Consider the following 14,237-nt stretch of genomic DNA (forward strand, 5'->3'; position numbering starts at 1 on the left):
CTGTCTCTGCAGCCTTGTCTCCCATTGTTCCCTCTTCCTGACTTTCTATTCAAGCAACATGGAGCTGCTTGTACTCCTGCCAACACCCATGCATGCACACAAAGCCTGCTGGCGATTCACGGGTATTTAATGAACACCTTTTGAAAGAATGCTGTAGAATATCCTTAATTCCACTCTGTAGCAAAACTTGATGTGCACTTCATAAGGCTATTCACAATGATCTTCGAGAAAAGTTGAATGCATACCACAATACAATTCCGTGAGCGTGATTTGGTGATTGCATAAGTCACTATGGTCCAACTAATTTGCAGTCTGACTCAAACCATAACTAATCCATGACTTAAGGGCTACTCTCTCTGATTTGCATTTGTCTCTTCTAGTCTCTTGCTAGGGGCTAGAAAAGAAGCAATTCAAGGGTGTGCTCCTTACAGGAAAAGAGAAAAAAAGAGAAAGACCCCAAATGGTAGTTTGGGCCTGTAAACCCATGAGCTTTGGAAGCCAACACACCAAGCAGTGAGGTAGCCTTTGGCTCTCAGCCCTGTGGGATGGAGGAAGGGGAGCAGAAGCCCTGGTTCTCAGTTGGTTCATTCAAAGCACACGAAGCAGGCACTCACCGTGGTCACTAAAGCCACCTGCCAATTCTCCAGCTGCCATTCACAGCGGATGACAGGAGACACGACTGCTATTAACATGATCTCCATGGCCTCGACAACCTTCAAGAAGGAGGGAAACGCCACGTCTTAGTGCTAGTTTCTCATCAATCTTCCCATGTGTGCCTGTCCATCATTCTTCTAATCCTAATCTCCTTTCCCTCTGCATTGAGGGAGCACCTACAGTGTACGCACTCAACACTGCTAGTTGGGTAATGACGTATAGTAGAACTTTGGCTTTCGTGGATATAATGTTTATGGTTTGAATAATTTGAGAGGACTCCCACAGATTTATGACATATATTTATTTGCTATGTTGCTGATCCATGTATTTGCACTATAGCACTATGAGGGTGTTATGTGCGTGTGTGTTGGGGGAGTCACTTAGGTAGTAGATGACCTAACTACCAGCATCCACATCAACCTAGCTCTGTGGCTTCATATTCATCATTGTGAAGGTCTCAGGGCATAGCCTTTCCAAATGGACTTGTGAAATAGTCTCTGATCTCAAGAAGCTGAGCTGGAAGGCAAGCTTCATGAAAACTAGAAGAGAGTAAAGCAGCAAGTACAAAGCAATGAGTTCATCACCAGGAAAGAAGGCCTATTTGGCAAACCTAGTGTAAGTTATGCTCCCAAATACTTCTTTCAATAAGAAGTTTGAATATTATCCTCTGTCTCTATCTTGTAATCCATTGTAGGGTGAGTTTATCTCCCAGGGAAAGGAAGATGTAGATGCTAGAAAAGAATTGATATTTGGGTGGATTATGTATTATAGATGTAGATGCTAGAAAAGAATTGATATTTGTGTGGATTATGTATTGTATGGGAAGAGAGGAGAAAACTAGTATCACTCTAAGTAAAATTAGACACATCGTCCTCAAATATTTTGTGCATAAGAATCATATGGGACACCTGTTGTCATTACAGATTTCCAGAATCTTTAGGAGACACTATTTATAATATAAATATTATATTTGTAACTCGAAGGTCTGGGATGAATAAAGTATAGTGGTGTTAGCTACTATATGGGAATTGGAAAGATATCATAAAGGTTTGTCTCTTCTTGGAAAGTACTTTATTCATGTTTAGAGTTCAGATAGCTGGTGTGTTTTAGCCCCAAAAGTATAATGAATAAGAGACGGCATGACAACCTCAGAAGGATGTTTGATTTATTAAACTTCTCTCTCTCAGTAATGAGGAGCAGTTGGGTCAATATCAATCAGGACTCTACTCCTCCAAGTGGTCTTAGGAGAAAATAAGCCAATAAGGGAGAAGACCCTGCCCCACTCTGATATAACAGCCTTAGGGGAGAGGGACACAGGGGAGCAGCACCATATAAGAAGATCTCAGAAGACCTCAGAGAACACCAGGATTCGGGACGCCTGGTCGCCGACTGGGGCTGCGCCACTGTTGTGATGTTATTACATACACCCTGGTCATGTGAGGCCCTGAGACCCAACTATTGCTCCCACTGCCTCTGACCAAGAACCTTAAGAGACCATGGCCAGGAGGAGCCATGCCCATCACTGTCAACACACCTATTCTGATGAGAAGATTCATCCAGTGCAGCCCATCCTAAAACCAGGGAAGGGATTTGGTCACCACACACAATTAAACAGGTGTGTGTGTGTGTGTGTGTGTGTGTGTGTGTGTGTCTGACAGGGAGGAAGTGGCCTGGTAAATAGCCCTTCCTACCTGATGGGTTGGGAAGAACTGAAGCAGCTTATAAAACACTTAAAGAAGACCAGAAGCTATTTCACAACAACATCAAGTGTAAATGTGCAATAGACATACAATCTCCAGGGACATGGATCTGGATATGGACATCAGGGGTTACCTATACAAAAGTGATACCCATCCTTTGGGAAGGGGGTACACTAGCACCATCTTTCTAATACAGATAATAACTAGTAAAGATACACCCCCTTTGTGTAGGTGGTTTGGTTGATTTGGGAAGGTAAAAAAAATTCTGCATATTCTTTTCACTTGCCAGAGGGCTATAATGGAAGAAAAGACAGGGTTCCCAACATATTTGAAGGTAAAAGATGCAGAGAGTTTAACAGTGTTTAAGCCAAGGGGACCATGTAATGAAACCATACTGGAAACCAAATATGTAAAACAGAAGTGGAGATGTTCTGGTTGAAAGTCATGATAAAACCCTCCCCAGTCACACACATTTGTCCCTTGTAATATGGAACTTAACATTTTGGAGCCTCGGTGAGACATTACTTTATAGATGAAGAAATGTTCTAAATTATATTACAGTTGGTTATTATAAAAGTAGGGTCAGGATGTGTCTTACTTTTCTCTCCATTCCTGGACTGCCTCCTGAGAACACAAGGCTTTGGAGCCCTGCGTCAGAACTTGCCAAGTGCTCCCACCAGCTCACATCACTCTTTTTCTCATACCATTTAGCTGAGGGCGAGGGGCAGGGCTCCCTGTTATTTACTCACTAGTGTCCTCTTGGCTATCTTTATGTCCCACCTTAAACCACTGTCATGTTTACCACTTCTCTCAGTTTTTCCATTCTGTCTCATTATCACTATCATATTCCTAACATATTCTCACTGCACCGATGACAAAAAGAGGAAGCATCAGTGGTCTCTTGGGACAGTCCCACTGTTGGTCAAAGCCCTGGGACTGAGCTGTCACTCTTCTTTTCTCAAAATAGCAAACCTTCATTAGTGTCTCCTAAAGGTTCTGGAAATCTGTAATGACAACAGGTGTCCCATATGATGCTTATGCACAAAATATTTGAGGACCATGTGTCTAATTTTACTTAGAGTGATACTAGTTTTCTCCTCTCCTCCCAGAGAAGGAAGAAATTTAAACCATTTTTTTAAATGAATACTGAATTCCCAGAACATAAAGACACAGATATTTATATGCTCATAACCAAATACCTGCCAAAGGCAGATGAAATTTATTTTTTAATTAACCCCCTCACAGGGTTCCTGCTCCCTTTCATTCCCCTCCCTGAATGGACATCCCAGAGCTGGAGGTCAGGGGAAGACTCTATGTGTCCAATAATGAATTCACCTTAGAGATTCAAATGATCTCCACAGAGCACTCACCCCAGTGCTGCCCATGATCAGAAACAGGGCAATGTGGAAACGTCCAAATCCAATGGTCTCCACGGCATCTTCCACGGTGAATGTCTTTGATTCTAACAAGGAAGGGCAGAGTGAGAGGAATAGCCTCTGTGGGAAGGGAATGTATGTGGACAATTGCTCACTAATAATGAAGAGAAAGATGTTGGGAAACCAATTCATTATTATAAAAAAACTAGTAAATACAGGGGGAAATTAAGAAGCAGCTTGAGGGTCCGAGGCTTCCACGATCATCTTACCTTTTGGCTGGGTCTCTGGGGTCTCCAGTCTCAGCTTCCGAAGGCTAATGATGGTGACTGGCTCCGTCTGCTTGGTCGCCATCTTCTTAATGGTCCCAATTCCCCACACAGCTTCTCTGATGGAAGCGGGAAAGGGAAGAAGAAAAATATATAATAGAATGCACATTTTCCTTTAATCTTCACAGAAAATCTGTGAGGTTAGTTTTCTAATTCATCACCATCTTACATATAAGGACCCTGAGACATGGAGAGGTCAAATGGCCAAATGAGATGATGGGGCCCCAGTGGCTAGTAATCAACCCTGAGTCAGGGGCCAGGTGAGCTCTGGACGATTTAGCCGATAGCATCCTCTATCTGGGAGTGAAGATGGTCTTTGCTGCAGAGAAATAATCACAGTAACCGGCGCTTTACATTCCCGTAGATCCTGTGGTGTATAGTGTGCTTTCTATGTAACATTTTCTCTTCATTCTGACAGAAACCCAGGAGCACTTCTTTTTATTGGCTCCCTCCCCCTTCTTGTATTTAGCCCAAAGAAGGATTCTTAAATCTAGAAATCAAAAGAAAAACAAAACAAAGAAAGCTGAGTATCAACTTAGTGAAGTTTTTTCCAAATGACTTGAAAACGTTTAACTCTTGAGGTCATTTAACTCTATATCCCTAGTGGGATAAATAGAAATCCTAACTTATTCTCAGTAATTAGATTGTAGTTATTAATGTAGTTATTAATATTGGTATCATTATTTTGATACTAGTACATATTGTAGGATAAAGCAAGTAGTAATTATATTAATATGATTAGGAATCAAGACTTTGGGTGTAAAAGAAAAACAATACAAAAATCAGAGACGTTATATAAAAATCTTATAATCCTAACTTTGAATTGGAAATATCACTATGAATTCACTATGTTTTTCATATATACATATCCTAACATTATCCACTGGAAGAGCCTGGAAAAAATGACTAATGAGCACTCCTAGATCCCAGATTGTTTTCTTTCCTATTTCCCATTAAAAGAAACCCCGGTGCCTTAGATAAATGGCTAATTCTGGATCTGGGACAGGAAATGTGTAAATTGAGCCTGGAACATCTTGTCATACCAGATAGCAAGGAAGATATCAAACACTCCTGGGCTTGTAACAAAAGATTACAAGATTCAACTTAAAAAAGGCTCCCATCGGCCAAAGATGGGATCATTTAAGCATCAAGAAGAATAATGACTGCAAAGAATTGAAACATATCAAAGATATCAAAATCCATTGTTCATAGCAACAGTGAAATGAAAATCCCACTAATCATCTTTGGAGAATACTAAGAGACCAACTCATTATTCTGAAAACTAGTAAATATCTTGTCTTTCTTGTACAAATTCTTTGTACTTCAGGGTAACCAAACAGTTGGTGAAAGAAAATTGTTTTTAATTTCAGCTAATACATGCAAGGAAAAGAAGGATGAATGGAATTAAATTATCATGACTTTGCAACTAGATGAAATAATGAATCTAGGCAATGATTACCAATGGCTGATAAACTACTAGTTGAAAGGCTGATGAAGAAATGGGTAAGAGATGGATAAGACTGATAACACCTGCAGCCATCTACAAATCTTAATGCCACCAAAAGAGAGACAATCAGATATCACGTGGTCCTGATGAGCTGCAATAAGACTGGAGTATACGTCACCTGTGATGTATTCTCTTAAGAAGAAGTTCAAGCAGAATCTGATCCTCTAGCTCTACCAACGTATACAGGAGATGAAGAAGAAACTCATTAAACTGTACCATGTGGCTGCAATAAGAAAAAATCCAGAATGTGGGAAGTCGTATAAGATAAATGACCCAACTTCTTCAATGAAAAAATGACAAGATGAAAAGAAGAAAGGGGAACTTATAGACTAAAGAGACAAATCAACCAAATAAATGAGTTGATCTTATTTGTATCCTCATTCAAATAAACCAACTGTAAAACATCATCCAAGAGAATGAGATGAAGAAGAGAGGAGAGGAAAGTCAGGGAAATATAAACAAGTGTAGAAGTTTGATGATATTAAGGAATTTCTGATAACATCATTAGATGTGACAATGATATTATGGCTATAGCAGAAAAAAAAAGAATCTTTGTATAGTAGGGATACATACTAAAATATTTAGAGACAAAATTATACGATGTCTGGGATTCATTTTAAAATAATTCAATGAGGGGCGCCTGGGTGGCTCAGTTGTTTAAGCGGCTGCCTTCAGCTCAGGTCATGATCCCAGGGTCCTGGGATCGAGCCCCACATCGGGCTCCCTGCTCAGTGGGGAGCCTGCTTCTCCCTCTCTCTGCAGCTCCACCTGCTTGTGCTCTCTCTCTGTCAAATACATAAACAAAATCTTTAAAGAAAAGAAAAAACAAACAAATAAAATAATTCAGTGAGAGGGCGCCTGGGTGTCTCAGTCAGTGAAGTGGCTGATTCTTGATTCTGGCTCAAGTCATGATCTCAGGGTCATGTGATCGAGCCCTGCATCCAGCTCCACGCTCAGTGGGGGGTCTGCTGGAGATTCATTCTCTCCCTCTCCCTCTAGTTCTCATCCCACCCCCCCCAAAAAAACAAATGAATAAAATTTTAAAACAATTCAATGGTAGCGTGGAATACGGTGCATAAGAAATAGATGGGCATACAGAAGAATAAAGAATGCCCATATTGAAATAATTGAAAATTATTGAGGATGATGGGTGCATTTAGGATTCATTTTACCACCTGCTTTTGAAATGTGTAACATTTTTCAAAATCGGTTCAAAAAGTGAGGTTTTGAGATTTTAAAATAACTTTTCCAATGTCAGACCACTAGTAAATAGCAGAACCGGAACTCAAACAGAGGCATTTTTTCCCCAGAATATAGAGATAGCCACAAACCAGTCTACAGCAGCATGTCAAGGTCACTCATGTTTGCTAGCTCTGTGTCTTGTATTGTGTGAGCTCCTGTGAAGACTTCGAAGGAAGGTCTGGCATGTTCTCTGCCCTAAGGAGTTTTTATTCTAGTCGGGGACACAAAAGATACACATCAAAACAACTATTCTGTAATATTGATATTATTTGTGTTCTTAAAACACTGTCACAGAGACACAAATATTCCCAGATGAGAGATAGATCAATAACGCTCAGAAGTAAGACCATGAAATCCTCTTTCCCAAGAGAGAACATGAAAAGTACAAAAAGCTGTTATTTTCCCAGAGTGGAAAAAGTAAAAAATAATTGGCCTCTCGGCCCATATGAGAGCCTGAAAATCACAATGACAGACTGTTCTAGAACTACCACTCCCTTTCCAGACATTGTCCAAACACCCCTTGGAGAGGTGTTCTTTATCTGATAACTTTCTTAATGAAGTAGTTAGCAGAAAAAATCCCCTTCTTTTGATTATAAAAGGACTTCTAGACACATTAAAAATTGGCTATGACAGGGACGCCTGGGTGGCTCAGTTAAGCGTCTGACTCGATTTCAGCTCAGGTCATGATCTCAGGGTCAGTGAGATCGAGCCCCATGTCGGGCTCCATGCTCAGCGGGGAGTCTGCTGGAGATTCTCTCTTTCCCTCTCCCTCTGCCCTTCTCCCCACACACGCTCTTTCTCTCTCTAAAATAAATAAATAAATCCTTAAAAAAAGCTTAGCTATGACTGACCATCCCATTTCTAGATGGGAAGATGAACTAGTAACAGATTTAACTTAATCAAAATTTGAAAACAAGACCATTCAGTGAGAATTAGATAATGGTGAGGATTGTACAAACTGGCACTAAAATTGTACTAAAATTCACCAGATTATATACTTTAAAATGGTCAATTTTACTGTACGCAAATTGCATCCAAAAAAATTTTTTTTAAAAAAGTAGTAATTCAAATCACAGCAGCAGACTTAACAACTGAAAGTGATTCTGGCCATTTAGAGTCTTAGAGAATAAAACCATTTAGTTGGGTGGGAAAATAATTTTTTAAATCCCACTAAGTTCATTTTGAGTTCAGTTACAAATAAAATGCTTAACAATAAGCTTAATCCTCAATCTTTAATCAACACTTAATCTCTCCTACAGTCAAGTTTTATGACCTCTCATAGCAATCAAAACATGTTTTAAAATTTTGACAATCACCAAGGTTTACGTTTAGAGGAGTAATAAAACAACCTCCAGCAATTCTCCTTTTTGTAGTGAGTGGCAAAAAAAGAAACCCAGGAAATCTGCCATTTACTATTGAGCAGAGCAAGTTTTAATTCGTATGTTTTAACCTGATTAGGTAGTTCCATGGGTCATAAATATCCTACATTCCTCCCTTCTCTTACCAGCAAAGAGAAACAATTCATCACAGAGGGCCTGGCAGAAGAGGTTAGGTCCAAGATAATGACTTCACAGCTTTCTTGAATGGAAGCTGATCCCAGAAAGGGAGATTCACATTTGTGATACCATATTTTTTTTAAGTTTATATTTTTAAGTAATCTCTACACCCAACGGGAGGCTCTCATTTACAAGCCTGAGATCAAGAGTCACGGGCTCTACTGACCGAGCCAGCCAGGCGCCCCATATGATTCCACATTTTTCTTGATTGAAGAAGAGATTCGTATTATTTTGTTTCTATAATATGAATGAAACTAAAATGTAGCATGTTTTTAGGCAACCGATGAGATAAAGAAGAGACAATTCCTTTTGGTCATGACAGTGGACATCAAAAAATAAATATAATCTTCACACATAACGCTCGGTCCTAAAGTGAGCAATATTTATATGGTCGTTAAAAAAAGACCGTTTATCCATTTTCAGGTTTAGAGTCAACATTTGAATAAAATACATAGACTTGATTGTGGTTTCAGAACTGAATGGAAATGTTAAAGATTTTTTATTTTATTTATTTGTCAGAGAGAGAGAGAGCACAAGCAGGGGAAGTGACAGAAGGAGAGGGAGAAGCAGACTCCCTGTTGAGCAAGGAGCCCGACGTGGGGCTCGATCCCAGGACCCTGGGATCGTGACCTGAGCCGAAGGCAGACGCTTAACTGACTGAGCCACCCAGGTGCCCCCGAAATGGAAATGTTAATACCCTCAACAATGAGTAAAATTATCCATGATAAACAAGAGCCGGAAGTCAGGAAAGATGGAGGGATGGGCAGGCATCCCCCCTGAAGAGTCCACATAAAAACCAGGGCTATAAAGATACTATTTATAATCACAAAAATAACTAAGAGAGTAACTAAAAATAAGAGCAAGAAAAAGAACAAGAACAATATAACTTATGTAAAATGAAAATCTGTACCCCAAAACTGGACATTTTACATTTTACGTAGTTATATGAAAATGCCATTACAGGGACCACCTACAGGGCAAAAGGAGTGAGAGCTTGGGACGTGGGTGAACGGGAATGAAAAAATACATACATAAAAACATACATGTAAGAGACAGGACGATGTGCATGCCAGGTATTATGGTGCTATGCTGGAGACCGCTCCCACCAGCTTCTGAGGGCAGACTGCACACATCTCTTCCCACCTCTGTATTCAATAACATCACGTTGGTAATTTAAAACCAGCCACGGTGGGAAGAGTTACACCAGGGAAATCAGCAAACACTGCAAATCAAGGTACCACCCCCCCATCCCCTCGTTATTAAACACACCACACCCTACCGGTGACTCTCAACCTCAAGAAGGAGGTGGTGTGTGATGTGGAGAACAAAAGGCAAAAAAGAAAAAAATTGAATTTCCTTACAACTTATAGCTTACTGACAAGTATTAGGACAGGTAGGGTGACCTTCCTCAAGGAGCTCCAACTGCTACAAAGTTATGACTTTGCTAGAGCACTGGGTATTACATAAGACTGATGAACCATGGAACTCTACCTCTGAAACTAATAGTACATTATGTGTTAATTAATTGAATTTAAATTAAATAAAATTTAAAAAAAGAAAAACAACAATAATACTTTGCTAGAGGCAAAACTAGCTTGACGTTAGCTGGACTTCCAGGATCCCATATAAAAATCCCTTTGGAAACTTCCTTTATCTCTACCCCCCCACCCCCCCACCCCCCCCACCAACTTATATGTTAGCAATCATCCTCCAAGCATATGGCCCACTGATAATATATCTAAAGGGTCTCGTGACTAACGTTTTACTAGACAACAATAAATGACCTTTCCCTAACAGCTAGCTTCTCAACGTCCTTGAAATCTGGCTTCCAAATTCCTTAGAGACTTAATGCTATTCCTAACCCCCTCCCAACTTGAAAGTATCTAATCAGCCGCTCCTCACAATCCCAGTGCAGCTCCTTCTGCCCCGGGGGCCTGTCCCCGAGCTTGAATAAAACCACCTTTTTTGGCAGCAAAGACGTCTCAAGAATTCTTTCCTGACCGTTCACTCCCGGACCCCAACGTTTCAACATCAATACGGAGTGACATGGATGGCTCGCAAATTTTTTCCAGGTGATCCTGATACAGTGATCCCTACCCAGCCCCACCTGAAAACCATTATTCTAGGCCTTTCAAATAGTTCGTGCCAATTTGGCAATGTATCAAAAGCCTTTAAAACTAGTTTCATCTGAACTGGTAATCCCCGCTCTAACAATTTGTCCCAAGGATGTATCTCAAATGTGGAAAATGCTCTCTATACAAAGTTTACCCAGAAAAAGAATTTTTTTAAGTTTATTCAAGTCTACTTTAACAATAATAAATTGGAAACGGCCTAAGTGTGAAGAGGGAATGGTTCTAAAAACTGATAATACATCCAGCATTTAAAATTATATTTATGTAGCGTTTTTAATAACATGAAAAACACTTGCTATTGGTTTTTTTAAAGATACTTATAAAATATTGGGAGAATGGCAAAGAGGAAATAATGACCTAAATCATCATCTTTTGTCTAAGTAGAGAACAATGGATTGATACTGTCTTAAGTTGATAAACTAAGAAATAAAATACAATTATGTTGTTTTAACTATAAAGATAATCACCAGAAAAAATAAAAAAATAAAAAAACAAAAGAAATTTCTCTGGGGATGGGGAAATCAAGTCAGGAGATTGTTTATTTCTGTTGTAAACTCATCTGGCGATTTGATTTGTTGCCATGGGCACTTACTACTTCAATATAAAAATTATAAAATTCAATAAATGTAAACAAACACAGACTATCTGCAAATATGTGTTTAACAAAGGCTCGTGTAGGTCAGGAAGGAAACAACAGAGGGGTCAAGATGTGAGGAACAAACACAGAATAAGTACAGTTGCTGATAAACGAAATTATGTTCAACCTAACTAGTAACCATGCCTTCAAAATTAAAAAGAGCTATCATTTTCCTTTAACAGATTCGCAAAAATCTCAAAAGATTGATTATACCCTGTGAAAGGGAAATAAGCACTCAAATCATCGCTGGGAGTGTACATTGCTACAACCATTCTGGAAGGCAATTAGGCAGAGATGAAAGAATATTGACTAAGCAATTTCACTGCCAGGATTCATCCTAATGGGCTAGACAAAAGGCAGACAAAGATACAAAGAAGGTCACCACTCAGTTGTTTCAACAACAAAAGAATTGGATACAACCAATACCCACCAGTAGAGAAGTGGCTAATCAGAATACCACTTAAAACATCTTAGTGAAAGGCTATTTAGTGTTGAAAAGCATTTTCCAAGAGGTGTATACATAATGCATATGTATCCATAACGTATAAGTATGTATATATTCATCCCAATTTATAAAATTTCATTTGAATACGTACCTATACGGAGATTTCAGGAGAGACGTCCGAAACTGTGTTTTGTCTTTCAGCAAATATTTGTGGAGCACCGCTATGTATCAGGCAATTGGATATAACAAAGCAGTTCCTGGCCCCCGAAGGACCTACAGTCTCATGGGGAGCAAAATTACGGAGTCAGGCGGGAGCAGCGTGGTCCCAGGGGTAAGTGGAAGTTGCTCTGGCACACGAGGGAGGGCCCCTGCTCTATTGAGTCCTGAGACCTGGGGAGGCTTCTGTAGGCAATTCTGAGTGGAGGCCTGAAGAATGAGCAGGAGCCGGCCAGTGGGACAAGGGAGAAGAGAGGAAGGAGAATGTAGGGTTATTCCCATTCTTTCTTCTTTATGCTTATCTCATTGTTTGAATTTTTAGAAAAGCTAGTTCTTTCACCATAAAAATTCTTTTTGGAAAAGTGAACCAATGGAGAGTTGACATTTTGCTCACGGTGCTGACCAGGCCACTGTCCTAAGCAGGCCTGGGCCACATGCCCCCTGCTGCCCTCCATCACTGGCCATGACCTGTTGGGTCAGCAGTAGGTGCTTCCCCCAGACACAGTCAAATCAGTGACTGGCTGGGAGTCCACAGGTGGCCTGGCCCAGGAGACCCTCTTTGATAGTAGTAGTGGCTGCACAATATTGTAAATTATACAACTAAATGCCACCAGGAGCACCTGCGGGGCTCAGTGGGTTGAACGTCTGACTCTTGATTTCGGCTCAGGTCATGATCTCAGGGTCGTGGGATCCAGTCCTGCCTCAGGCTCGGCACTCAGCAGGGAGTCTGCTGAAGATTCTCCCTCTCCCTCTGCCCTTCCCCGCACTTGCACACACTCACTCTCTCGCTCGCTCGCTCTAAAATAAATAAATAAATAAATCTTTAAAAAATGTCACTGCATTGTTCACTTTAAAATTGGTATAATGGTCAGTTTTATGGTATGGGTATTTTACCACAATTTCAAAAATTAAAAGAATAAGAAAAACCATTTGCAAATGTGTGTGTGTGCGTGTGTGTGTGTGTGTGTGTGTGTAGGCGCAGCACCCAGCAAATAAATGTTGGTAGTACATATTAACCACAAATTACAAGAAAAATGTTAGATTCCAATAGATTGATAGGCAAATTACATGAACAAGCAATTCACAAGAGACTATATAAATTGTAAACAAAACTGGAAAACAGTTCAGCTTCTGTAATAACTGACAAAATTAGAGCCACAAAAAAATCCTTAGGTATCATTTTATACCTACTAAATTAACAAGCGTAAGAAGGAGGAAAGGACAGCAGGAAGGAGGAAGAAGGGAAGAGGAATTAGAGGTAGCAAGGAGGGAAGAAGGAGGGATGAAGGGAAGGAGTTTCTTCTATCTCAGTTCCTTCTCTGAAAATAGAAACAATACCACGCTCCCTGTGGCAGAAGTAGCTTGCTGCCTTCCCAGTAATGTCCTCCTTTGTGCCTTGCTGATGAGGGTGGCCACCCAGGGGCAGGTGGAGGTGGGGGGGGCGGTGCTTCTGAGAAAGCCTCTTTGCCCCTCCCCCCTTCCTCCTGCACAGTGGCAGGCATCTCAGGTCATGATGCAAATATGGAAAGTTTGGGCCAAGTCTGGCAGGGCAGAAGCTAGGAAGAGCCCGGAACCTCTCCTACAGGTGTAGACTACTTACCGCCAGACATCTACGTGGGAAAAAAATTAAGCTCTCTGCTTAAGACACTGTTATTTCTGGTTTCTGTTCCTTGAAATTGTGTGCAATTTTTTTTTTTTTTAGGCTAGTCAAGTGTAGCAGTGTGAGAGAAGGAACAAAGAACTCTGTAGTTGGCTGTGATCAATGAATTGTGAACACCACTGCACTCAGACCAGCCAGTTGTGTGTAATTCTTAACTGATAAGCTTCCTTCTTCATTATGTTACAAGGATTAGATGGCACGATGTTTGTATAATAGGGCACAGTGCCCGTTGCAACGTAAACACCCATGGGAGTACTGTTTCGCATCTCTGAATAAAGGTATCAACTAAATGTCTAAAATGTCACCATAATCACAAATCACATACACACAGGGTAAGTTTTTAAGTATTTTCAGAGTTATCAAATGTGTATCTCTCCAAAAGCATTTATTGCTAATATTCCACTAACATTAGAACACATTGGGCTCAAATAAAAACCACCCAAATGGAAAAAAAAAAAAGTTACTTGTTTTCTGAAATAGATTGACCTTATTTCAAGGGTAAACCTAAGTGGTGTTAGGAAGCCATCACACATGCTGCATGCCTATTGGAAAATAGGATCTCAAAACTTCTCCATCCAGACGTATGACACTGATACCATCCAAATCAGTCGTCTCATCTTACTTACGAAGGGCACGACAAAATGGATAACTTTTACCAAAAACACTGTTGTTCTACATTACTTTTTTTTTTTTAAGTAGACTCCACACCCAGCATGGAGCCCAACATGAGACTCAAAATTACAAACCTGACATCAAGACCTGAGCTGAAATCAAGAGCTGGGCGCT

General features: G+C 40.3%; 1 protein-coding gene across 4 annotated transcripts in view; it reads right to left on the minus strand.

Annotated features, from left to right (window-relative positions):
- The window catches only part of SVOPL (SVOP like), a 78,674-nt gene that overhangs the window by 62,892 nt on the left and 1,545 nt on the right, over positions 1-14,237 (minus strand). For all 4 annotated transcript variants that reach the window (XM_027573829.1, XM_027573830.1, XM_027573828.1 and 1 more), the window contains exons 2-5: positions 11,727-12,001; positions 4,000-4,115; positions 3,725-3,816; positions 615-713 (exon numbers count right to left, since the gene is read on the minus strand). In XM_027573829.1, coding sequence (XP_027429630.1) covers positions 615-713; positions 3,725-3,816; positions 4,000-4,081 — 273 coding nt within the window. In that variant the 5' untranslated portion in view covers positions 4,082-4,115; positions 11,727-12,001. The remainder of the gene's footprint in view (positions 1-614; positions 714-3,724; positions 3,817-3,999; positions 4,116-11,726; positions 12,002-14,237) is intronic.

Source organism: Zalophus californianus, chromosome 12 (assembly GCF_009762305.2).
Source record: "Zalophus californianus isolate mZalCal1 chromosome 12, mZalCal1.pri.v2, whole genome shotgun sequence".
Lineage (NCBI taxonomy): Eukaryota > Metazoa > Chordata > Mammalia > Carnivora > Otariidae > Zalophus > Zalophus californianus.